The following is a 25,838-nucleotide window of genomic DNA, read 5'->3' as shown; positions in this document are numbered from 1 at the left end:
TACAAAATTTTAATTGTTTACATTATTTACATTATGTAAAAAATTGAAAATTATTGTAATTTTACCTAAATACATAATGTCAACTATTACAAAATTTCATTGGAGAAATTTACTTATGAAAAATGTCAAGTAAATAATGTATTTCAAGTAAATTTTGAATTGTTTACATTAGTGTAAACATGTAAACAATTAGGAAATCTATTATTTTACTACTTTTTATAAACTAAAGTCTTGCAAATTAAAAACTCTTAAAACTTGTATAAAAAACTCAATGTAAACAATGTAATTATAGATAAATTTCAATTGTTTACCTTATTTACAAAATGTAAACAATTAAATATTAAGCCAACTTAAGCAAAAATTGTTTTACTGATTATGTGAAGTAAATTTAAACATATTTTACCTCGTGTCAAAAATGTAAAATTTACATTTTAACACATTTATCAGGTAAATAATAGATTATTTACATATTGTAATTAATTTTTACACGTTTTTATATTATGTCAATAATTGTTAAAAAATAATCTACCATTTTAACACAAAATTTCTCTTGTAAACCAAGTAAAAATTCCTAAATTTTAATTGTTTACATTATTTACATTATGTAAATAATTGTAAATTGTTGTAAGTTTACCTAAATACATAATGTCAATTATTACAAAATTTTACTGAAGAAATTTACTTATAAAAAATTTAAAATAAATAAGTATTTCAAGTAAATTTTGAATTGTTTACATTAGTGTAAACATGTAAACAATTAGGAAATCTGTTATTTTACTACTTTTTATGAACTAAAGTCTTGCAAATTAAAAACTCTTAAAATTTGTATAAACAACTCTATGTAAACAATGTAATTATAGACAAATTTCAATTGTTTACCTTATTTACAAATTGTAAACAATTAATTATTAAGCCAACTGAAGCAACAATTACTTTAGAGTTTAAAATAAAAATAAGGAATTCTTTAAATTATTGATCCTTTTTATTTTAAACATAATAACCTTCCTCTTCTGCAATAACATTAGCAATTGCTCTCCATATAAACCAGTGCTGGGCACAAGGAGAACTTATGGAGAATTTGAACTAAAAACATGTAGAAAACAAACAAGTTATAGATTAAATTTGTTATGCTTTTTTGTTTGTCTTCTTAAAATTTTTGTTGTTTGGCGATTTCCAATTCCCCTGGAGCCTTCTGCTGCCGATCACTGATTTAATTCATTCACAAAATGATTGCGAAAATGAAGATACAGATGTCAATGACGATAATAACGTTGTTTGGCATTTGATGATACTGACTGAATGAGAGTATTGAACGTGTAATTGAGGACAATAATAATGAGGGAGGGAGGGAGTAGAAGATGGTTGAGTTTCTTAGTAAAAAGGTTTTGATTTGTAAATTTCCTTTTGAAAAAAATGAAAATAAAATCAATTTGAAATCACTACACTTGTGTTTTCCTAGATACAGACTAACAGCTGTTTATATAATATAATATTTTGTTTTTTTTCCTCGAATAACTTATTAAATTGCTTTACAATAAAATCATTTACATTTTAAATATTACAACTTTGTATATTATGCTTTAAAGTTAAGGTTATCAGGTCTTCGTTTTGGGTATTAAGAAGAAAGGAAGAATACGTTTTAATTTGAATAATAATGATGATATTTGCTTTCATTTTCTTGTCAATAAAAGCCAAGGATCTACTTTTCTCAATTATTTATATAAAAAACCTTTCTCATTGTTTAACATTAAATTCCTGGTAACAATTAACCTCTATTTGCTGCAATTATTTTCAAACTGTAGAGCAACAGCAATTATTATCTACCCAGCAGTTTTACAAATACTCAATATATTCCTTTTAGACAGTAATTTTGGCATCAATTTATATAATTTTTACATGTGCTCTTTGTAGAGTATTCATTTGCTTACTTTTTACATCCCATGTAATCTAATGTGAAGTCAATTGCCACCAAAGCGTCTCTAGGTAATTTGGAGTGTAGTCACTTTGAACTTTTTTTTGTTGTTTGTTACTGAAGAGTAAATTTTCACTTACTGTCCCCTTGTAAACTAAAGTGTAGCATGTTTAATTTTTATTACTTCTAATTCTACAACTAAAAGTGACCTCACTAGTTCGAATCACTCCAACAAAACTGCTGGGTACTAACAACAATTTTTTGTAAAAACTATCAAAACCTCTTAACAATCATTTAACAATTGTACTTTTCTTTCCTTTATTAATACTTGTAGATTTCCTACCGATGCCTGGAACAAAAGCACAAGTTTATACTTCAGTACAAGATAACAAAAGGAGTAGTAACAGATTAATCTGTAGAGGGCAGGAGTCTGCTGTGTGAAAAAACATCATGAAATCCCATTTGCAAATATTCTAAATAACTTATTTTCTTAAACCTTTTAGCTCTTAGCTCTATCGATTTGCTACTACTACTGTAGATTTTCTTAAGGATCTCTCTGTGTTTTTTTTTCTTGTATTGCCTTCAGACGAATTGAAATTATTATGCAAAAAACGTTTTGGCAGACGTCGAAAGCAAAGTAGAGCGAAGGTCTTTGGGTCTTTATTTCAGTTGTTTTTTCTATTTACTAATTTTTTTTGTGGGGCTTTTGTATTGAAAGTTAAAATAAGATGTCAATTGTAGGCCAGCATAGCAGAAACTAAGTACAGATTGTACTGTATAGATTAAGTAGATGTAAAGTGGTAGGTATTAATAAAGAAATTGTCTATATACAATAAGAAAAAAAGGAAATATTTAAGTAATAATTTTAACATCAGCTAGGCCGAATCAAAAATATGCTATCTATATCAATTAAAAATTAGTTCTGTTCTAGTTCTGTTCTAGTTCTGTTCTAGTTCTGTTCTAGTTCTGTTCTAGTTCTGTTCTAGTTCTGTTCTAGTTCTGTTCTAGTTCTGTTCTAGTTCTGTTCTAGTTCTGTTCTAGTTCTGTTCTAGTTCTGTTCTAGTTCTGTTCTAGTTCTGTTCTAGTTCTGTTCTAGTTCTGTTCTAGTTCTGTTCTAGTTCTGTTCTAGTTCTGTTCTAGTTCTGTTCTAGTTCTGTTCTAGTTCTGTTCTAGTTCTGTTCTAGTTCTGTTCTAGTTCTGTTCTAGTTCTGTTCTAGTTCTGTTCTAGTTCTGTTCTAGTTCTGTTCTAGTTCTGTTCTAGTTCTGTTCTAGTTCTGTTCTAGTTCTGTTCTAGTTCTGTTCTAGTTCTGTTCTAGTTCTGTTCTAGTTCTGTTCTAGTTCTGTTCTAGTTCTGTTCTAGTTCTGTTCTAGTTCTGTTCTAGTTCTGTTCTAGTTCTGTTCTAGTTCTGTTCTAGTTCTGTTCTAGTTCTGTTCTAGTTCTGTTCTAGTTCTGTTCTAGTTCTGTTCTAGTTCTGTTCTAGTTCTGTTCTAGTTCTGTTCTAGTTCTGTTCTAGTTCTGTTCTAGTTCTGTTCTAGTTCTGTTCTAGTTCTGTTCTAGTTCTGTTCTAGTTCTGTTCTAGTTCTGTTCTAGTTCTGTTCTAGTTCTGTTCTAGTTCTGTTCTAGTTCTGTTCTAGTTCTGTTCTAGTTCTGTTCTAGTTCTGTTCTAGTTCTGTTCTAGTTCTGTTCTAGTTCTGTTCTAGTTCTGTTCTAGTTCTGTTCTAGTTCTGTTCTAGTTCTGTTCTAGTTCTGTTCTAGTTCTGTTCTAGTTCTGTTCTAGTTCTGTTCTAGTTCTGTTCTAGTTCTGTTCTAGTTCTGTTCTAGTTCTGTTCTAGTTCTGTTCTAGTTCTGTTCTAGTTCTGTTCTAGTTCTGTTCTAGTTCTGTTCTAGTTCTGTTCTAGTTCTGTTCTAGTTCTGTTCTAGTTCTGTTCTAGTTCTGTTCTAGTTCTGTTCTAGTTCTGTTCTAGTTCTGTTCTAGTTCTGTTCTAGTTCTGTTCTAGTTCTGTTCTAGTTCTGTTCTAGTTCTGTTCTAGTTCTGTTCTAGTTCTGTTCTAGTTCTGTTCTAGTTCTGTTCTAGTTCTGTTCTAGTTCTGTTCTAGTTCTGTTCTAGTTCTGTTCTAGTTCTGTTCTAGTTCTGTTCTAGTTCTGTTCTAGTTCTGTTCTAGTTCTGTTCTAGTTCTGTTCTAGTTCTGTTCTAGTTCTGTTCTAGTTCTGTTCTAGTTCTGTTCTAGTTCTGTTCTAGTTCTGTTCTAGTTCTGTTCTAGTTCTGTTCTAGTTCGTTCTGTTCTAGTTCTGTTCTAGTTCTGTTCTAGTTCTGTTCTAGTTCTGTTCTAGTTCTGTTCTAGTTCTGTTCTAGTTCTGTTCTAGTTCTGTTCTAGTTCTGTTCTAGTTCTGTTCTAGTTCTGTTCTAGTTCTGTTCTAGTTCTGTTCTAGTTCTGTTCTAGTTCTGTTCTAGTTCTGTTCTAGTTCTGTTCTAGTTCTGTTCTAGTTCTGTTCTAGTTCTGTTCTAGTTCTGTTCTAGTTCTGTTCTAGTTCTGTTCTAGTTCTGTTCTAGTTCTGTTCTAGTTCTGTTCTAGTTCTGTTCTAGTTCTGTTCTAGTTCTGTTCTAGTTCTGTTCTAGTTCTGTTCTAGTTCTGTTCTAGTTCTGTTCTAGTTCTGTTCTAGTTCTGTTCTAGTTCTGTTCTAGTTCTGTTCTAGTTCTGTTCTAGTTCTGTTCTAGTTCTGTTCTAGTTCTGTTCTAGTTCTGTTCTAGTTCTGTTCTAGTTCTGTTCTAGTTCTGTTCTAGTTCTGTTCTAGTTCTGTTCTAGTTCTGTTCTAGTTCTGTTCTAGTTCTGTTCTAGTTCTGTTCTAGTTCTGTTCTAGTTCTGTTCTAGTTCTGTTCTAGTTCTGTTCTAGTTCTGTTCTAGTTCTGTTCTAGTTCTGTTCTAGTTCTGTTCTAGTTCTGTTCTAGTTCTGTTCTAGTTCTGTTCTAGTTCTGTTCTAGTTCTGTTTGTTCTAGTTCTGTTCTAGTTCTGTTCTAGTTCTGTTCTAGTTCTGTTCTAGTTCTGTTCTAGTTCTGTTCTAGTTCTGTTCTAGTTCTGTTCTAGTTCTGTTCTAGTTCTGTTCTAGTTCTGTTCTAGTTCTGTTCTAGTTCTGTTCTAGTTCTGTTCTAGTTCTGTTCTAGTTCTGTTCTAGTTCTGTTCTAGTTCTGTTCTAGTTCTGTTCTAGTTCTGTTCTAGTTCTGTTCTAGTTCTGTTCTAGTTCTGTTCTAGTTCTGTTCTAGTTCTGTTCTAGTTCTGTTCTAGTTCTGTTCTAGTTCTGTTCTAGTTCTGTTCTAGTTCTGTTCTAGTTCTGTTCTAGTTCTGTTCTAGTTCTGTTCTAGTTCTGTTCTAGTTCTGTTCTAGTTCTGTTCTAGTTCTGTTCTAGTTCTGTTCTAGTTCTGTTCTAGTTCTGTTCTAGTTCTGTTCTAGTTCTGTTCTAGTTCTGTTCTAGTTCTGTTCTAGTTCTGTTCTAGTTCTGTTCTAGTTCTGTTCTAGTTCTGTTCTAGTTCTGTTCTAGTTCTGTTCTAGTTCTGTTCTAGTTCTGTTCTAGTTCTGTTCTAGTTCTGTTCTAGTTCTGTTCTAGTTCTGTTCTAGTTCTGTTCTAGTTCTGTTCTAGTTCTGTTCTAGTTCTGTTCTAGTTCTGTTCTAGTTCTGTTCTAGTTCTGTTCTAGTTCTGTTCTAGTTCTGTTCTAGTTCTGTTCTAGTTCTGTTCTAGTTCTGTTCTAGTTCTGTTCTAGTTCTGTTCTGTTCTAGTTCTGTTCTAGTTCTGTTCTAGTTCTGTTCTAGTTCTGTTCTAGTTCTGTTCTAGTTCTGTTCTAGTTCTGTTCTAGTTCTGTTCTAGTTCTGTTCTAGTTCTGTTCTAGTTCTGTTCTAGTTCTGTTCTAGTTCTGTTCTAGTTCTGTTCTAGTTCTGTTCTAGTTCTGTTCTAGTTCTGTTCTAGTTCTGTTCTAGTTCTGTTCTAGTTCTGTTCTAGTTCTGTTCTAGTTCTGTTCTAGTTCTGTTCTAGTTCTGTTCTAGTTCTGTTCTAGTTCTGTTCTAGTTCTGTTCTAGTTCTGTTCTAGTTCTGTTCTAGTTCTGTTCTAGTTCTGTTCTAGTTCTGTTCTAGTTCTGTTCTAGTTCTGTTCTAGTTCTGTTCTAGTTCTGTTCTAGTTCTGTTCTAGTTCTGTTCTAGTTCTGTTCTAGTTCTGTTCTAGTTCTGTTCTAGTTCTGTTCTAGTTCTGTTCTAGTTCTGTTCTAGTTCTGTTCTAGTTCTGTTCTAGTTCTGTTCTAGTTCTGTTCTAGTTCTGTTCTAGTTCTGTTCTAGTTCTGTTCTAGTTCTGTTCTAGTTCTGTTCTAGTTCTGTTCTAGTTCTGTTCTAGTTCTGTTCTAGTTCTGTTCTAGTTCTGTTCTAGTTCTGTTCTAGTTCTGTTCTAGTTCTGTTCTAGTTCTGTTCTAGTTCTGTTCTAGTTCTGTTCTAGTTCTGTTCTAGTTCTGTTCTAGTTCTGTTCTAGTTCTGTTCTAGTTCTATTTGCCATAGGACACTTTCATATTAAGCAATTATCATCTATAAAATATTTTTATGAGTCAATTTATTAACTGCTGCCAATTCAAGGGGGAGTATTTAAACACCAAAGTGAACATTGTGATTTTGTCTTAAGATTGTTTTTATTTTTTATTGATAAAAATAACAGCTACATCATAACAAAATCATATTAAAATAATAACATAAAATCCAGGAATAGATTTACAAAACCCATTCATACTTTCTTCCTTATTTGATTGTAGTTGAGCTCAAATTACTAACAATAGAACGAGTTTGACCAAACTGAAAATGCTGTTAAATAAATAATAAAATTAAAATGATTTCTTAATGTTGTGTTCTACTTATTACACAAAGACCTGACCTTGCCTCAAAATCTTGCATAATTTTCCACAGTCACATTAAAATTATCCTTTTGGCTTAATAATTTCTTAGCTTTGTTTCAAATAGTTAGTTGTTTTATTAATATGATGACAATGTTTAGTTATGCTTCTGTTTCGAATCGAAAAGAAAATCAATACTTTCGTTTTCAGTTTTGTGTTGCTGCTGTTCCTTTTGGTTGTTTTTTAATGACTCTCTGTTTATGCTTCATTTGTTTTCATTTTAATTTCACGCTTAATGAAACATAATTTTCTAATCAAATGAAAAACACTCAAAGGTATTTTCAAAAATATACTTTGGGAAACTCTCTAACAATACAATACAGTCACATGTGAACTAATAAGCGAATACACTAGGAAGGCACCAAAAACTCCAGAGAACATTCAGACATTCTTGCTGTAATACATAAACTCTGAATAAAACCGTTAAAAACCTTATGAACTTTTTGTCTCTGGACCCCATTTTACCAGGAGAAAACAATTTGTAAAGATGTTTTAAAACAAACTAAATTGAAAAATTTTGAATAAAAATTCCACATCTCTTTTGTTGGCACCTTCCTAATATAAAGTTATTCAATTGCTCTCATTATATACACACACCTTACAGCACCTATAAACAGCTACGTGTTTGGTTGTGTGTTGCTATCCCTGGATTTATTTATGTGTGTTCGAGAGCAGTAGCATCAACATATTCCTCCAGCTGCTGTTTTGTTTTTTCTCCTCCACCTCCTATTGCTGCTGCTGTAGGCCATTCTGTATAAAATTGCTTTCATGTTCATTTTTGTTGTTGCTGATTTTTATATAAAAAATTGACAAGTTTTCATATCAATGTTTCGAAGTTCTAAAAACAATAACATTTTTATTTATGGCACACAGTGGACCCATGAAAGGTAAATGTTTGAAAGGAGAATAAGCGCTATTATAGCAGCTTTACAACGAGCAGTATGTTATCAAATAAAACAGAACTAGAACAGAACTAGAACAGAACTAGAACAGAACTAGAACAGAACTAGAACAGAACTAGAACAGAACTAGAACAGAACTAGAACAGAACTAGAACAGAACTAGAACAGAACTAGAACAGAACTAGAACAGAACTAGAACTAGAACAGAACTAGAACAGAACTAGAACAGAACTAGAACAGAACTAGAACAGAACTAGAACAGAACTAGAACAGAACTAGAACAGAACTAGAACAGAACTAGAACAGAACTAGAACAGAACTAGAACAGAACTAGAACAGAACTAGAACAGAACTAGAACAGAACTAGAACAGAACTAGAACAGAACTAGAACAGAACTAGAACAGAACTAGAACAGAACTAGAACAGAACTAGAACAGAACTAGAACAGAACTAGAACAGAACTAGAACAGAACTAGAACAGAACTAGAACAGAACTAGAACAGAACTAGAACAGAACTAGAACAGAACTAGAACAGAACTAGAACAGAACTAGAACAGAACTAGAACAGAACTAGAACAGAACTAGAACAGAACTAGAACAGAACTAGAACAGAACTAGAACAGAACTAGAACAGAACTAGAACAGAACTAGAACAGAACTAGAACAGAACTAGAACAGAACTAGAACAGAACTAGAACAGAACTAGAACAGAACTAGAACAGAACTAGAACAGAACTAGAACAGAACTAGAACAGAACTAGAACAGAACTAGAACAGAACTAGAACAGAACTAGAACAGAACAGAACTAGAACAGAACTAGAACAGAACTAGAACAGAACTTGAACAGAACTAGAACAGAACTAGAACAGAACTAGAACAGAACTAGAACAGAACTAGAACAGAACTAGAACAGAACTAGAACAGAACTAGAACAGAACTAGAACAGAACTAGAACAGAACTAGAACTAGAACAGAACTAGAACAGAACTAGAACAGAACTAGAACAGAACTAGAACAGAACTAGAACAGAACTAGAACAGAACTAGAACAGAACTAGAACAGAACTAGAACAGAACTAGAACAGAACTAGAACAGAACTAGAACAGAACTAGAACAGAACTAGAACAGAACTAGAACAGAACTAGAACAGAACTAGAACAGAACTAGAACAGAACTAGAACAGAACTAGAACAGAACTAGAACAGAACTAGAACAGAACTAGAACAGAACTAGAACAGAACTAGAACAGAACTAGAACAGAACTAGAACAGAACTAGAACAGAACTAGAACAGAACTAGAACAGAACTAGAACAGAACTAGAACAGAACTAGAACAGAACTAGAACAGAACTAGAACAGAACTAGAACAGAACTAGAACAGAACTAGAACAGAACTAGAACAGAACTAGAACAGAACTAGAACAGAATACTAAAATTGAAGTGAAGTATTCGAAATATCATTCCAAACATTATTCTTTTCCACTGTTATATATACGGAACTCATTTAATGGTTTTTGATCTTGCAAAACAATTGTAAGAATAAAAAACTTTAATAGCGCCATCTATTTTTCGATTACTTGTCGACAGTAATATACAACACTGTTTTTTATACCCTTCACCTTAAGTGGGAAGGGTATATTAGGGTTGTTATTCCGTTTGTAATTTCAACATTTCTCTCTTTTGAAATCATTTTTCTGAAGACGAACAGGATATTTTCAATCTTTATATTAAAGCTGAATATAGCTCTCTTACTTGTTATCTGCCAGTTTGACTGACATATAACAAGTATTTTAGTTAATTGTTGTTTAGCTGTTTTTTTTTATTGAAATTTGATTTATTGTAAGCATTTTCTTTTTAGAAATTTATTTTTTAGTTTTTAATGAAAACCAGGATTAAAAAAAAGGTTATTATAAATTGTATAAAAAATATGACTAAAAGAAACAAGCCGGCCCCAATTCGATGCTGAATTCTTGATAAGGTTTGCCCACATCACGTATCGCTATATCGACAATAGGTAATCTTTGCGTTTTGTTGGTGGTGTATCTGATAACAGTTTTTTCCCAGGTGCTGGAACGTTTCTGAAAATTAACAGAAAAAGAAACAAGCTTAAGCAATTTATGTGGACTAAAGCAGTTGTCGGCACATATAGCCACCAGTGGTCTTACGAACTGAAAGTAAACAAACTTACACGACAGTCGTCTAGTTCGGCTTTATATCTTAGGAATTGGGAACCTTCGGACTTTAATTCGGCATCGTTCCAGGTTAACAATTTCAAACCCTTTCTGTAAATGTTGCAATAATATTTCAAATATAAAAAACGTTAATATTTGTTTTAATTATGTTCTTCGTACCTAGAAGAGTTCAATGCATCATCGTCGTAGGCTATTGTGTTCTTGCAGTTGAATGTTATTTTTTGTGTGGCATTGAGTGACATTCGCTGCAATGCTCCCATTTGATAATTATCAATATTATAATGTATGTTCATGCCTTCAATCACATCGCTTAACCACACTTCCTTTTCATTTCCATTGTAGGTAATTATATTAGATTCTGTGGGCTGTGGCATGATACAGGTGGCTCGTCTATCCTTATCACAAAATACGAATATGGCATCAATTATATTAGCTTCGTTGGGATCAATCCAATATTCACCAGATTTGTATTCGGGATGGGCAGCAAAGAGATCACGGCATGTTTTGGCAGGTGAAAATTGTTGGCCATTGGCTGATTTTGAACGTTGGAAATAAACATTGAAATTATGGTGGGCCTATAAAACCAAGTGTTTTATCTTACCTGGAAAATCCCTATCACCTTTGATACCAGAATGTTCAGGAATACCAGGTATTCCGATATAACCAGGTTCACCTTTCAAACCAGGAGGTCCATAAACACCAGGAAGTCCAGGAAGACCATCTTGACCAGGTTCCCCAGCATCACCTTTCTTACCAGGAATTCCAGGATAACCAGGAGCACCAGTCACACCAATCAAGCCACGTTCACCTTTCAAACCAGGAGGTCCAGCAATACCTATTAAATTTAAGTAACTTTATTAAAACCAGCAAACAAACATTTTTACAGGAGAACTATATTTTTTTGATATTTTGCAAAAAAAAAACTCACATTCACATTGTTCACCCTTTACAATTTGTATGAAGAAAACATTGACGCTAATAAACAAAAATATTTTTAAATTCATTTTATATCGCTTTTCACTTTCACTTGTTGTTGAATGCAATATTTATCTGAAATTTAATAAATAAAATTGTTAAAAGAAAACATCATATAAAATATTTTTTTTTACGTTTTTGGCGAAAAAATTTTTTTTGAGTTAAAAAAAAATTCGGTTTAAAAGATATTTTTTCCGATTTTAATCCATTGCAGGTCCAATTTATACGCCCTTGCAAAGGATCATCATCTTTCCGAAGCCCCCAAATAACTTACATGCTTACATAATTATCTCTGGAATTCTGCCGGCTCGTTTACTATTTAAAATCGAGAAAATCGTTTCACAAATGCAAACCGGCTTCGCCCGGTAGCATTTACTAATTTTAGTTCTTCAAGTTTCTCCAACCCATGCGCACCAGCCTGTTCTTATTTATTTGCAAATAAAATTTTTTTTTGCTCTACAAACCATCTCCTGAAAATTTCGAATCGAATAAAAAAAAAATCAGACAAATCGCTCCAGCCGTTCTCACGTGATGGCATTACATACATGGACCATTTCATTTGCAACGAAGCACAGTGGCTCGCCAAGCTCGACTATATAATACCCTACACTATAATTTATATTCGTGAATGATTTTCGGAAGAGGGCATTATATGGGAGCTATGACTAATTATGGACCTATCGCCATGAAATTAGGTTGTGTGATTTATGTCTATATGTAAGTTATTTCTGTTGAATTTTATGTTTATACCAACATTTTTAAGAGATTTATGCTCGTTAAAGTGATTTTCGGAAGCGGGTCTTATATGGGAGCTATGACTAATAATGGACCGATCATCATAAAATTAGGTGACATTAATTCAGTTTATATAAAACTTATTTGGAGCAAAATTTGTGTAGATACATATATAAATTAACCATTTACGACCGATAAAGTATAATTTCGGGAGAACATTTGTATGGGTGCTATATAAAACTTATTTGGAGCAAAATTTGTGTAGATACATATATAAATTAACCATTTACGACCGATAAAGTATAATTTCGGGAGAACATTTGTATGGGTGCTAGGTGAAATAGTGGAGCGATTTCAGTAATTTTCAATAGACTTCGTTGTCGGGCCGAAAAAAAATGTATGTACCAAATTTTATCGCAATATCTTCAAAATTGCGACTTGTACTTTGCGCCAGTCATATGAACAAGTAAATTTGGGAGTAATTTCATTCAAATGAATAAAGTGTTCAACAAACAGTTCAAAACAGGGCAACAAGTATATATGGCCTTAAAGAGGACACTTTGGACTTTCTCCTGGTAGTAAAATTTGTTTAACCCCTTTTGATCCTAAGCACTTTTATTCCACTGAAATTCAAATTTGTCTAAAATATAGTACCTGAGAAAAAAATTAATAACACATCAGCTATAAACGGTACAGTGACAAATCATATCAGCTCTTAAAGACTATTATCCTACCAACATAACAAAAGAAAAATCATTCAATTATCTATAATAGTTTGCAAGTAATGATAATTTACTTCTGATCAAATTTACAAAAATCACATTTTTTATAAAATGACATAAAATATTTGACTTTAATAGCATGCCACGCACACAATTGACAATTATTTTATCTAATTTTTTGGCTTCCTTAGTTTCAATGTGTTTACTATTGAATGGCATTAAAATTTTTGAAATCGGAGTTAACAAAAAGTTGGACTTTTGGCCGATGAAATTGAGATATGAGCAACCGTGCGACGTATATAATACCATAGTAAGTTTCACCTACAATGGGTTAAAATCGGAAAAAATATTTTTTAATTCGAATTTTTTTTTCAATAAATTTTTTTTTTTTAAAATTAAAAAATAAATTTTTTTTAAAAAATTTAAATTTGTTTTTTTAAAAAACAATTAAAAAAAAAATAATTTTGTTTATATAAATAATTTTTTCTAAAAAGAGTTCCAAACACCTGTCTGCAAATTTTTTAAGTATTTTTTTAAAAAATATTTTTTTTTTTTTTTAATTATTTTTTTTTTTTAAAAAATTAAAATTTTTTTTTTTAAAAATTTAAAAAAAAAATCTAAAAACCAATTTCCAAACAAATAATTTTGTTTATGTAAATAATTTTTTCTAAATTTCTGCTAATTTTGTAAGTATTTTTTTCAATAAAAACTTTTTTTTTAAAAAATAAAAATTTTTTTTTTAAAAAATTAATTTTTTTTTTAAAAAATTAATTTTTTTTTTTAAAAATTAATTTTTTTTTAAAAAAGTTTAATATTTTTTAAGAAAATTAAATTTTTTTTCATTTGCAAAGAAATAATTTTGTTTATGATTTTTATTCCTGAGGTTAACATATTATGGGTATTACAGTATCGAGGCTATGAAATTTTAGTTGGGTATGTTACATACCATCGGAAAGGCTAATGTGTCTAGTTTCTCTGCGTAAGTTTAATTTTTAAGGTTTACACACAAATATGAACAAAATTAAAATAGTGCAAATTTAAAATCCTTTGTCTTGAGTTACAAAACATTTATTTTGATAGATATCCCACTCGCATCCCACTAAGCGACCAAAAAGGTTTTAAAGGAAAAGACCTAAGCTTTCTTTTGAGAAAAAAAATTAATAAAAAAAGAGTCCATTTTGGAAAAAAAAAGTCAAAAAGGTTTTTGATTTTTCAAAAAAAAAGTAAAAAATTGTATGTCTTGAGTTACAAAACATTTTTTTATAGATATCCCACTCGCATCCCACTAAGCGACAAAAAGGGTGTTAAAGGAAAACACATAAGCTTTCTTCTGAGCAAAAAAAAAAAATTAAAAAATGGGTCCATTTTTTTAAAAAAAGTCAACAAAGTTTTTGATTTTGCAAAAAAATTAAAAAATTTTAAATCTTGAGTTACAAAATATTTTTTTTGATAGATATCCCACTCGCATCCCACTAAGCGACCATATAGGTCGCTTAGGAAAAGACCTAAGCTTTCTTAAAAAAAATAAAAAAAAAAAATAAAAAGGGCCCATTTTGAAAAAAAAAGTCAAAAATATTTTTGATTTAAAAAAAAATCAAAAAAATTTTATTAAATTTTTTTAATTTTTTTTTCGAAAGATTGCATAAATAGCTATCTAAACTATTTGGTACACATTTTGCTAAGAACAATAGGTAATAAGCAGGGAAACCGGAAATATGCTCTAAAAAAAGCGTTTTAAGCGCTTTAAATATGCAGTAAAAACTTTAAAATATGCTCTTAAAATTTAAAAATATGCTCTTAAAAAACAAACTTTTACATAATTTTTAACAAAAAAAATATACTTTTATTTAAAAAAATCAACACAATTCATTTCTAAAAAGGTAAAGTAACATAAAATAAACAAAAATAGCTAGAACTAAAACAAGTATAACAAAAAATAAATACGACATAAAAACAATTGGAACTTAAGTTATGAAAAGACCTCGAGAGGTATTTTTTTGAAGATATTTTATATAAATATAAAGTCACTTCTTCGATTAAGGTTATTATTGCAATAAATTACAAAATGTTGACTTAAATTTTCAAATAAAAATCGTTGTCTATTGGATCTGAAAACATTTTTATACATAGACTGACGTTATAGAAGCAAATTTAATAGATAATATTTCTTTAACGCTTAGTTTTGAAATCTGTGTTGAGGAAAGTAATTTAGACTGCTTACAAATGCTTTCTATAATTTTTAATCCTACATTTTTTTCCTATTATTTGTTCAAATTTTATTTTAATATTAGTTTTAACACTACAATTTGGTATTTTATCACTATTTTTAAATGTTTGTTCACTAAATTATACTGATCGGTCATTGTAAATGTAAATGTTTCAATAAATCCAATATTTGACGTTATAAAAATTAAGTCATTTTTTATTGTAGGTGTATTTAAAGTATCTTTAGCAATGTTAATAAACTGAGACTCCTCGGTTTTTAAAGCATTGATTACTTCACAAATTTTTTAAAAATTGTTGGCGTAATAATTAACAGCTGAAAGCCATGTTCCCCAACGGGTTACAACAGACTCTGGTGGTAGTTGGTAAAAAGTAGTAAACAAAACGGCGGATATTTGTTTTGTACTAACTCTGACAGTAAACAGTCAAAATTTCACATGTAAAAGCAAACAGCTATTGCTTTAGTATTAAATTTATCAAATTACATTGACAGATTGAACACAATGTTCACAATGGAAGTTATAATTTTAATGTGAATATTGCTGTCTTTGTTTCTCATATTATATTGAGCTATTCTACATTATCTTAATATTAAAGAACGGTTAAGTTTGAATTAGAACTAAAATTTGATATTTAGATGGCGCTATTATTAAAATAGAGCTTATTTTATATTAAAAAAAGACATCTATTTTTCAATTTTGAATTTTAAACAAAACCTGTAACACAACATCGAAAAATAAGTAAGAAAAAATTTGTTTTTTATAAAGTCAAAATATGCTATTAAACAGTAAAATATGCTCTAAAAAATATGACATAAATAGGCTCTTAAAACAAATATATGCAAAAATATGCATTTAAGGGTAAAATATGCAAAAATATGCACTCACAAATCGATGCCAAAATTCTTAAATAGTTCTGAAACGTGTAAATATCTTATCCATGTGCCCATTAGACTCACCAGAAAAAACATGCATTTGCATATTTTGGTTTCCCTGGTAATAAGTTATATGGATAAAAAAAAACACCTGTTTGGCCAAAATGTCAAATTTTGACCTCCTATAACTCAGAGAATTCTTGACCGATCTTGTTGAAAAATGGTGTCCGAATTACTATCCAATAGAACTAATATTGGTGCAAATTTCATCGCGATTGATTTCAAAAGTTTTGTTTGATTTCAAAAGTTGGTTCACTTGACGTGAAATGCCCCATAAATAATTTTTTTGTAAAAAGAGTACCAAACACCTGTCAGCTAATTTTTTAAGTATTTCTTTTTCAATTAAAATTTTTTTTTTTTAAAAATTAAAAATTTTTTTCAATAAAAATTTTTTTTTTAAAAAATAAAATTTTATTTTTTAAAAAACTAAATTTTTTTTCATTTCCAAAAAAATAATTTTGTTTATATAAATAATTTTTTCTAAAAAGAGTACCAAACACATGTCTGCTAATTTTTTAAGTATTTTTTTTTCAATTAAAAATTTTTTTTTTCAATTAAAAATTTTTTTTTAAAAAATTAAAATTTTTTTGTTAAAAATTAAAAAAAAAATCTAAAAATCAATTTCCAAAAAAATAATTTTGTTTATATAAATAATTTTTTTTTAAGAAAATTAAATTTTTTTCATTTGCAAAGAAATAATTTTGTTTATATAAATAATTTATTTGTAAAAAGAGTACCAAACACCTGTCTGCTAATTTTTTAAGTATTTCTTTTTCAATTAAAATTTTTTTAAAAAAAAAAAAATTGAAAATTAAAAATTTTTTTTCAATAAAATTTTTTTTTTTTAAAAATAAAATTTTATTTTTTAAAAAACTAAATTTTTTTTTCATTTCCAAAAAAATAATTTTGTTTATATAATAATTTTTTCTAAAAAGAGTACCAAACACATGTCTGCTAATTTTTTAAGTATTTTTTTTTCAATTAAAAATTTTTTTTTTAAAAATTAAAATTTTTTTGTTAAAAATTAAAAAAAAAATCTAAAAATCAATTTCCAAAAAAATAATTTTGTTTATATAAATAATTTTTTTAAAAAGAGTACCAAACACCTGTCTGCTAATTTTTTAAGTATTTTTTTTTTTAATAAAAAATTTTTTTTTTTTAAAAATTAAATTTTTTTTTTTAAAAAATTAAAAATTTTTTTTTAAAATTAAAAATTCTTTTTTAAAATTAAAAATTCTTTTTTAAAAAATTAGAAATTTTTTTTTTAAAAAATTAAAATTTTTTTAAAAATTAAAAAAAAAATTTAAATTTTTTTTTTAAAAATTAAAAAAAAAAATCTAAAAATCAATTTCCAAAAAAGTAATATTGTTTATATAAATAATTTTTTTTAAAAAGAGTACCAAACACCTGTCTACTGATTTTTTAAGTAGATGTATTTTAAATTTTGTCTATATCTATATAAGTTATGAAGATCTATAGTAAAGAGCAACCCTAAAGTACACAAATAATATTGTTTTGCAAAAACATGATAAGCCACACCCATATAAAAACTGATTTTATTTCAACATCATTTAATTATTCCATTAATCTTCATTTGTTTTTAATACATATATTTCAAATATGTATTATTTTTTTTTTAACCCTCTAACCGTTTAATTTTATTTTGAGGTAAACAAATATACCAGGTTATTGTTTGAATAAAAAAAAACAAAAAACAAAAGACAAGTGCACGTTCATATTTATCACAATAAGTAAATTGTTTGTCTCTTTACACATATTTACCGTTATAACGGGAGAAATAAGCAAATAAAGCAGCATTACATACATTTAACATACCCCGCCTAAAGGCAGCCTTGCCGGTTAGAGGGTTAAATTGTTTGTCCTACACTGTTTTGTACTTAAGACCTTATTTATTAATTAGCTTTATCCGGCCTTTTAAGTCCACAGAAATTTTACAGTCACCCATTACTTATACTGATTTTTTTTAATTACTTCAAATACCTTAATTTTATAACTTTTTTCTGCAAATAGCAAAAGAACCTTTCTAGTCGCCTGTATATTGATCAATAAATTTGTACAGTCAAATGTTATCAGTTAAATTTACAATGAATTTCAATATATAGAAATTATAGCAAAGAAATAGGAGAGTAAAATAAATTATAGAGATTAATTGGCATTAGTAAGTAACACAGTGAAACACGAAAAAAACAAACATATACGGACACCACTACGTGAGAAAAGACCAAAGAAAAAAATAAATCGTGTCATCCAGTTTTGCCCAAAGTCATGCACTTTTTTTTATGGGCCCCCAAAAGATTTGGGGCCTCGGTGTCATTTTTGCAAACAAGTGATCATATTCTCTGGCTTATATCATGCAAACAGTTCGGAATTTAATTTACTCTACAAAAATTAACTTAAAAATTTCTTTTATGGTTAGGCTGAAAGTTTATTTTATTTGAATGCCAAAATGTTGTGTTAAAATTAAAAAAAATTCCAAAAATCCCTACGAATTCAAGCAGCTTAGATTTAATTTTATTTAAATATAACAATTATTTAAGCATTTTGTTTAGATCAGCTGAAAAAATAAACTCTAATAGAAACATGCTGGCTCCATAAAAATTCGGAATTGTTGATTTAACTGGCCCACATCACGTATCGCTATATCGACAATAGGCAATCGTTGAGTTTTGTCGGTGATGTAGTTAATAATAGTTATTTCCCAATTGCCGGAAAGTGTCTACAAAATTAAAAAAAACATTCTACTTAATCAAATTATATTATCTAAAGGCAACTTACACGACAATCGTCCAATTTGACTTTATATCTTAGGAGTCGGGAACCCTCGGGCTTTAATTCGGCATCATTCCAGGTTAATAATTTCAAACCCTTTCTATAAAAGATTCAAATATATTAATAAATAAAATATAAAAACGTTAATATGTGTTTTAATTATGTTCGTACCTTGAATAGTTCAATTTATTACGGCCGTAGGCCACTGTGTTTTTGCAAAAGAATACTATTTCTTGTGTTGCATTTGATGACAATAGCTGCAGGAATCGCATTTGATTGGAATCAATATTATAATGTATCTTCATGCCTAAAAACATATCGCTTAACCACACTTCCTTTTCAGTTCCATTGTAAGTTAATACATTAGATTCACTGGGCTCTGGCCTGATACAGGTGGCTCGTCTTTTCTTTTCACAAAATACGTATATTGCATCAGTTGGATCAGCTTCGTTGGGATCAATCCAATATTCGCCAGAGTTGTAGTCAGGGTAGTTTGCAAAGAGATCACGGCATGTTTTGGCGGGTGATAATTTTTGGCCATTAGCTATTGTTGAATGCTTGCAAGAAATCGTGAAATTCTCGTAGGCCTTTAAGATCATAGTTTGTTTTTCCTCGTCGGTTAAGTGTGGTATCTCACCGGGAGGGCCAGGAGGACCAGGAAGAGCAACATCACCTTTTGGTCCAATGGGTCCAGAAAAACCACGATCACCTTTAATAAAACGAAATTCTACATTACCAGGCAAACCACTATGTCCAGGAGGTCCATTACCATTCAAACCAAGATCACCTTTAGCACCTTGACATCCGGTGGGACCTATAAATTTTAGGTTTTGTTAAAACGAACAATCAAACATTTTGAATTAGGAAATATTAATATGAGAACTGTCTTGTTGATATTTTCCCCAAAAAAACACTTACATTCTTGTTCACCCATTACAAAGTGTATGAGAACATTTGCGCTAATAAAAAAAAATATTTTTAAATTCATTTTATTTCCCTTTTTTACACTTTCACTAATGGCTCATAGCTTTATTATGTTAATAAAATTAAAACATTAAATGCTTAATCTGAAAATAAACAAATAAAATTATAAAGATTTATTAAAATCCCACAAAAATTGTTTTAAAATCAATTCAAGCGCATAATTTAAACGAATAATCGATTATTTTAATTGAAAATTGCTATAAATTTGTTAAAACTAATGACTTTCGTTTGATTTCAATTAATTATTTTATTCGAATAATCGAATTCTTTTAACGAATAATCGAATATTTTATTCGAATAATATTTAAAATATATTAGAATTAAAATTACACTTAAATCGAATGAAATTTTATAACAAATAATTTAAACGAATAATCGAATATTTAAAATATTTAATCGAATACTTTAAACGGATAATATTGTATTTTTATTAATTAACTAGTTGGTGGCCCGGCTTCGCCAGGTAGCATTTACTAATGTTAGTTCTTCAAGTTTCTCCAACTTTCGTACACCAGCCTGTTCTTATTTATTTGCAAATAAAATATATAAATTTGTACTGCATACTTTAGGGAGCTTTTTTATTACAGTTGACTGGACTCACAAACAAAAAGAATTTCCGAGTTTTACCCGGAATTTTTGAATTTTTTTTCTTTACAAACTGGCTCCTGAAAATTTCGAATCGAATAAAAAAAAATCAGCCAAATCGCTCCAGCCGTTCTCACGTGATGACATTACATACATGGACCATTTCATTTTTATACCCTACACCACCATAGTGGGGAGGGTATTATGCGTTTGTGCACATGTTTGTAACGCCCAAAAATATTGGTCTAACACCCACCTTAAAGTATACCGATCGACTTAGAATCACTTTCTGAGTCGATTAAACGATGTCCGTCCGTCTGGTTGGCTGGCTGGCTGGCTGGCTGTCCATGTAAACCTTGTGCGCAGAGTACAGGTCGCAATTTTGAAGATATTTCGATCAAATTTGGTACATATTACTTTTTCGGCCCAAGGACCAAGCCTATTGAAACTGGCTGAAATCGGTCCATTATTACACCTAGCCCCCATACAAATGTCCCCTCGAAATTGGACTTTATCGGTCATAAATGTTTAATTTATCTATGTATCTACACAAATATCGCTCCAAATAAGTTTTATATATACAAAATTCATGTCACCAAATTTTGTTACGATCGGTCCATAATTAGTCATAGCTCCCATATAGACCCGCTTCCGAAAATCACTTTAACGTGCATAAATCGCTTAAAAATGTTGGTATACACACAAAATTCAACATAGTTAACTTTAATATAGACATAAATCACACGACCTAATTTTATGGTGATCGGTCCATAATTGATCATAGCTCCCATATAAGGCCCCTTCGAAAAATTACTCAAAAATATAAATTATTGATATTTTAAAAGAAAAATATTTTTACTCATTTACTTGGTGTAGGGTATTATATGGTCGGGCTTGACCGACCATACTTTCTTACTTGTTATATATATAGATTGAATATTATTCTTTCAAATTTATAACGTGTGTTTGATTTGATACAATCTGTATTATTGTCAATTATTCTATTCGAATAATCGAATCTTTAAAATAAAATTGAATAAACTAGTTTATTTAAATTAAATGAATTATGTTTAAGTATCAAATGTAACAAATAATTTAAACGAAAGATCGAATATTTAAAATAATTAATCCAATACTTTAATCGAATAATAGTCTAAATTGGCTAAAACTAACTACGTTCGTTATATTCTGGAAGAAAATACTCTAGTAATCGTATACATTAAACGAATAATCGAATATTTTATTCGAATACTATTTCAAATATAATATAATTAAATATGTTAACAAAATTTATTCAAACTTATAATGTGTCTTGGATTTGATACAATATTTATTTTTGTTAATTATTTTATTCGAATAATCGAATACTTTAATCGAATAACTCATTGGAATTATTTTTAAAGTATCATAGAATAAAATAGGTTGCATTTAAATTGGACGAAGAATGTTTAAATATCAAATGTAACAAATACTTTAAACGAATAATAAAATATTTGAAATATTTAATCGAATAATATAATCGAATAATAGTCGAAATTCGTTAAAACTAATTACGTTTGTTAATATATGATATTTTGGAAAAAATATACTTTAAACGAATAATCGAATATTTTATTCGAATAATTAATGAATTAATCGGATATTTTAATTAGAAATTCGTTTAAATTAATGATGTTTCTTTCGTTGGCTACAAATTTTAATTTTCAACTATTGCTTCATTCGAATAATCGTGTATTTTAAACGAATATTTAATTCGAATAATCTTTCAAATATAAACAAAATTTTTATTTTACGGAATAATGGTTTAAAATTTTTAAAACAAAATAAGATCGTTTAATATATGTCATTATTTTGATATTTAAGCAAAAAATTTATTCAAGTTATCGAATACTGTCAACGAATAATCGAATGTTTTATTCGAATAATATTTCAAATATAACAAAATTGGATATTTTATCATTAAATTGAAATAAAAATTGATTTAGTATCAAATATAACGAATAATCGAATAATTAATTTAATAAATCGAATATTTTAATTAGAAATTATTTTAAATTTGTAAAAAACTTATGATGTTTGATTCATTGGAAAAAATATTTATTTTTTTAACAATTATTTTATTCAAACAATCGTATACCATATAACACGATCGAGCTGGGGTTAATCGTCCAACACATCTACACCTTGGGTTTGGCAGATTTTTGTAACTAATGTATACATGTGCTTTTGGAGTACAATTTCAAATTCACAAAAATGTAAAGAGCCACTTTAAAGTACACAAATAATTTTTTTTTTTGCAAAATCACGATAAGCCACACACATTTCAAAACTGATTTTATGTCATCACCATAATGATCTTCATTTGTTTTTAATATATTTAAATTTCCTTTTTTTTTAATTTTATGTCTTATTCAGTTTTGTACTTAGAACTTAAGCGAAATAAATGATATTAAGTTAAAGTCTTTTTTATTAATTAGCATTATCCAGAATTACAGGTCCACACAAATTTTTTATATTTTAATTGATAGTACTTTAAATACATTTACTTTGAAACTTTTTCCCGCAAATACCACAAGAAACTTTCTCTAGTCGGCTGTATATTGATCAATGAATTTGTACATTCAAATGTTATCAGTTAAAGAAACACTAAATTTTTTTATAGAGATAATAAAGCAAAGAAATAGGAGAGTAGAATAAACTATATATAGAGATAATTTGCAGTAATTATCTATATATATAAAAGAGTAACGTTACTGACTGACAGACTGATTCATCATCGCACACTCAAATGGCTGAAGCTAGAATCACGAAATTTTAACTCCCCAAAACGATCCGATAAGAAGGGATTTTTGGAAATTCGAACGTTTAGGGGTTAAAAAAGGGTAAATGCGGTAACCTTATATCTTCAAAACTAATCAAGCTACAAAAAGAACATAAAATTGCATGTTACTCCATTTAAAAAATAAGCTGACAGGTGTTTCGTACTTTTCCGAAATTCGCAACTTTTAGGGGAGAAAACGGGTAAAAACAGTATTTTGGTACTTTTTTTTTTGGCAACCTATGTATCTTTTAAACCAATCAACATAGAAACAAATTTTAAATCGTATTCTTTACTTATTAAAAGATAAAAAATATAAGTTTGGTACTTTTTGGAAATTCGAACCCTTAAGGGATAAAAATTGTGTTTATTTTTGGTACTTTTTCATAAAAATAAAATTTGACATAGACATACGAATATTTTATTATGATCTCCCACCACGATGCAGAAATTTATTTGAATAAAATTTTACCACCTCAATGGGGATAAAAAAGGTACCAAAAAGGGGATAAAATCGGGAAAATACATTTGATTTGAAATTATTAAGCCAATTTTGATAATTTGTTTAACATTGGTTCCTGGATTCATACAAAAATTAACTAACAGTGTGTTATTTGGAATTGGAGTGCCAAGGTGTATATTGTGCCAAATCCGGGTAAACAGTTTGGTACTTTTTTTAAAACATATTTATTGTTGGGCACATTAACACAGATTTTAATATTTTCAGACATGTCTGTAGCATAAACAATTTTGGCAAACTGGAATATTTTTAAAGTTCAAACTTGAAATTGGTACTTTTCTCTGGTAATCTACAAGCGGCTGTTTTTTGGTACTTTTTATACCCTTCACCTTCGTGAGAAGGGTATATATTAGGGTGGCCCTTAATAAACGAAAGTTGGATTTTGGCCATTCTCACCCCCCAGTTTGGTGAACATTAGTAAAAAAATCATCCTGAAAAAATTTTAGGTAAATCGGTTGGGGTTAAGACGTGCCGCAAGCCTTCTGAAGTTTTGAGATGCATTTACAAGGGGATAAAATGCATTTTTTCAGTTTTTGTAAAAATTTTGCCATTAAAAAATTACTTTTGTAATTTAATTTAAAAGAATCGAAATGTGTACGTAATTGTCGTTCTAATGAGACATAAAAAACAGAAATCGGTCAAAAAATGTTAAAGTTATTAAAAATTCGCCAGGCCATTAACGTGTCTCAGGTCACTAGAACAAGAAATGTAGGAACAAAATGAACATATTTTGATAAATATTAAAATAAAAGCTCATTTTTACTTAAAATATGTCCATATATACTTGTATATGAGTTTTTGTCTTCGTAGGATACCGTTAACCTATTCTTAGGTATGAACAAAAAAATAAATTTTTTTTAACGGCAGTTTCAAAACTCTATTTTCAAATTTTTAAAAATTTTGTTAAACAAATTTCACAATTTTTTGATCATCTCATTGGGATTTATTAAGAATATAATAGGGAATAAAAATGTGAAAAAATTATTAAAATATCTCTTATAGTTTTTCCGTACCTGCGATTTAAATTTTGAAATTTTCGAGAAAAAACAATTATTTGGCAATTTTTAGGCCAATGAGCTCTATTTCCTTAGTCTTATGAATTTTAAGCCAAACTTATTCAGAATATTATAGTCCAGATAATTCTAAATATACTCTGAAACTTTTACTAAAATCGGAAAACGTTAACCCTTAAATCGTGAAGGTCAAAAGTCAAATTTTTCAATATTTGGAATTTCTCTTGAAAAGATTTCGAAATGTTCGAAATGTTGTATATTTTTGGGCCGATTTTGATGAAATTTAACAAAAATATAACATAAACTCTATGGTTCATAGTAACAGCACAAGAATGGAAATTAACGCTTAATGGCACTTGGGGTTAAAATGACACCAAACTTTTAAAATCATAATTTTTTTTATGGTTTTAGAAGTTTCGGGTCATTTTAACCCCAAGTGCTATATAGGGTTAATTAAAATTTTTCTGCTGTTTTTGTAAATACTAGGCTTTGTGTTATATTTTTGTTAAATTTCATCAAAATCGGCCCAAAAATATACAACATTTCGAACATTTCGAAATCTTTCCAAGAGAAATTCCAAATATTGAAAAATTTGACTTTTGACCTTCACGATTTAAGGGTTAACGTTTTCCGATTTTAGTAAAAGTTTCAGAGTATATTTAGAATTATCTGGACTATAATATTCTGAAAAAGTTTGGCTTAAAATTCATAAGAATAAGGAAATAGAGCTCATTGGCCTAAAAATTGCCAAATAATTGTTTTTTCTCGAAAATTTCAAAATGTAAATCGCAGGTACGGAAAAACTATAAGAGATATTTGCATAATTTTTTCACATTTTTATTCCCTATTATATTCTTAATAAATCCCAATGAGATGATCAAAAAATTGTGAAATTTGTTTAACAAAATTTTTAAAAATTTGAAAATAGAGTTTTGAAACTGCCGTTAAAAAAATTTTATTTTTTTGTTCATACCTAAGAATAGGTTAACGGTATCCTACGAAGACAAAAACTCATATACAAGTATATATGGACATATTTTAAGTAAAAATGAGCTTTTATTTTAATATTTATCAAAATATGTTCATTTTGTTCCTACATTTCTTGTTCTAGTGACCTGAGACACGTTAATGGCCTGGCGAATTTTTAATAACTTTAACATTTTTTGACCGATTTCTGTTTTTTATGTCTCATTAGAACGACAATTACGTACACATTTCGATTCTTTTAAATTAAATTACAAAAGTAATTTTTTAATGGCAAAATTTTTACAAAAACTGAAAAAAATGCATTTTATCCCCTTGTAAATGCATCTCAAAACTTCAGAAGGCTTGCGGCACGTCTTAACCCCAACCGATTTACCTAAAATTTTTTCAGGATGATTTTTTTACTAATGTTCACCAAACTGGGGGGTGAGAATGGCCAAAATCCAACTTTCGTTTATTAAGGGCCACCCTAGTATATATAAGTTTGTCATTCCGTTTGTAATTTCTACATTTTTCATTTCCGACCCTATAAAGTATATATATTCTGGATCCTTATAGATAGCGGAGTCTATTAAGCCATGTCCGTCTGTCCGTCTGTCTGTTGAAATCAATTTTCTGAAGACCCC

General features: G+C 29.0%; 2 protein-coding genes across 2 annotated transcripts; both read right to left on the bottom strand.

Moving 5' to 3' along the window:
* Window positions 1-9,549: 9,549 nt before the first annotated feature.
* LOC135962164 (collagen alpha-1(I) chain-like) lies at window positions 9,550-17,590 on the bottom strand. The gene is made up of 6 exons (XM_065513934.1): window positions 17,520-17,590; window positions 10,858-10,979; window positions 10,531-10,764; window positions 10,089-10,461; window positions 9,926-10,019; window positions 9,550-9,815 (listed from the first exon to the last, which is right to left on the bottom strand). The coding sequence occupies exons 2-6, from the start codon at window positions 10,931-10,933 to the stop codon at window positions 9,669-9,671; spliced, it is 924 nt and encodes a 307-aa protein (XP_065370006.1). The 5' UTR covers window positions 10,934-10,979; window positions 17,520-17,590; the 3' UTR covers window positions 9,550-9,668.
* Window positions 17,591-18,028: 438 nt separating this feature from the next.
* LOC135962163 (collagen alpha-2(I) chain-like) lies at window positions 18,029-19,368 on the bottom strand. The gene is made up of 4 exons (XM_065513933.1): window positions 19,227-19,368; window positions 18,480-19,122; window positions 18,315-18,408; window positions 18,029-18,255 (listed from the first exon to the last, which is right to left on the bottom strand). The coding sequence occupies exons 1-4, from the start codon at window positions 19,294-19,296 to the stop codon at window positions 18,109-18,111; spliced, it is 954 nt and encodes a 317-aa protein (XP_065370005.1). The 5' UTR covers window positions 19,297-19,368; the 3' UTR covers window positions 18,029-18,108.
* Window positions 19,369-25,838: the final 6,470 nt, after the last annotated feature.

This window comes from Calliphora vicina, chromosome 5 (genome assembly GCF_958450345.1).
Source record: "Calliphora vicina chromosome 5, idCalVici1.1, whole genome shotgun sequence".
Lineage (NCBI taxonomy): Eukaryota > Metazoa > Arthropoda > Insecta > Diptera > Calliphoridae > Calliphora > Calliphora vicina.
This window is presented reverse-complemented; position numbering and strand designations above follow the sequence as displayed.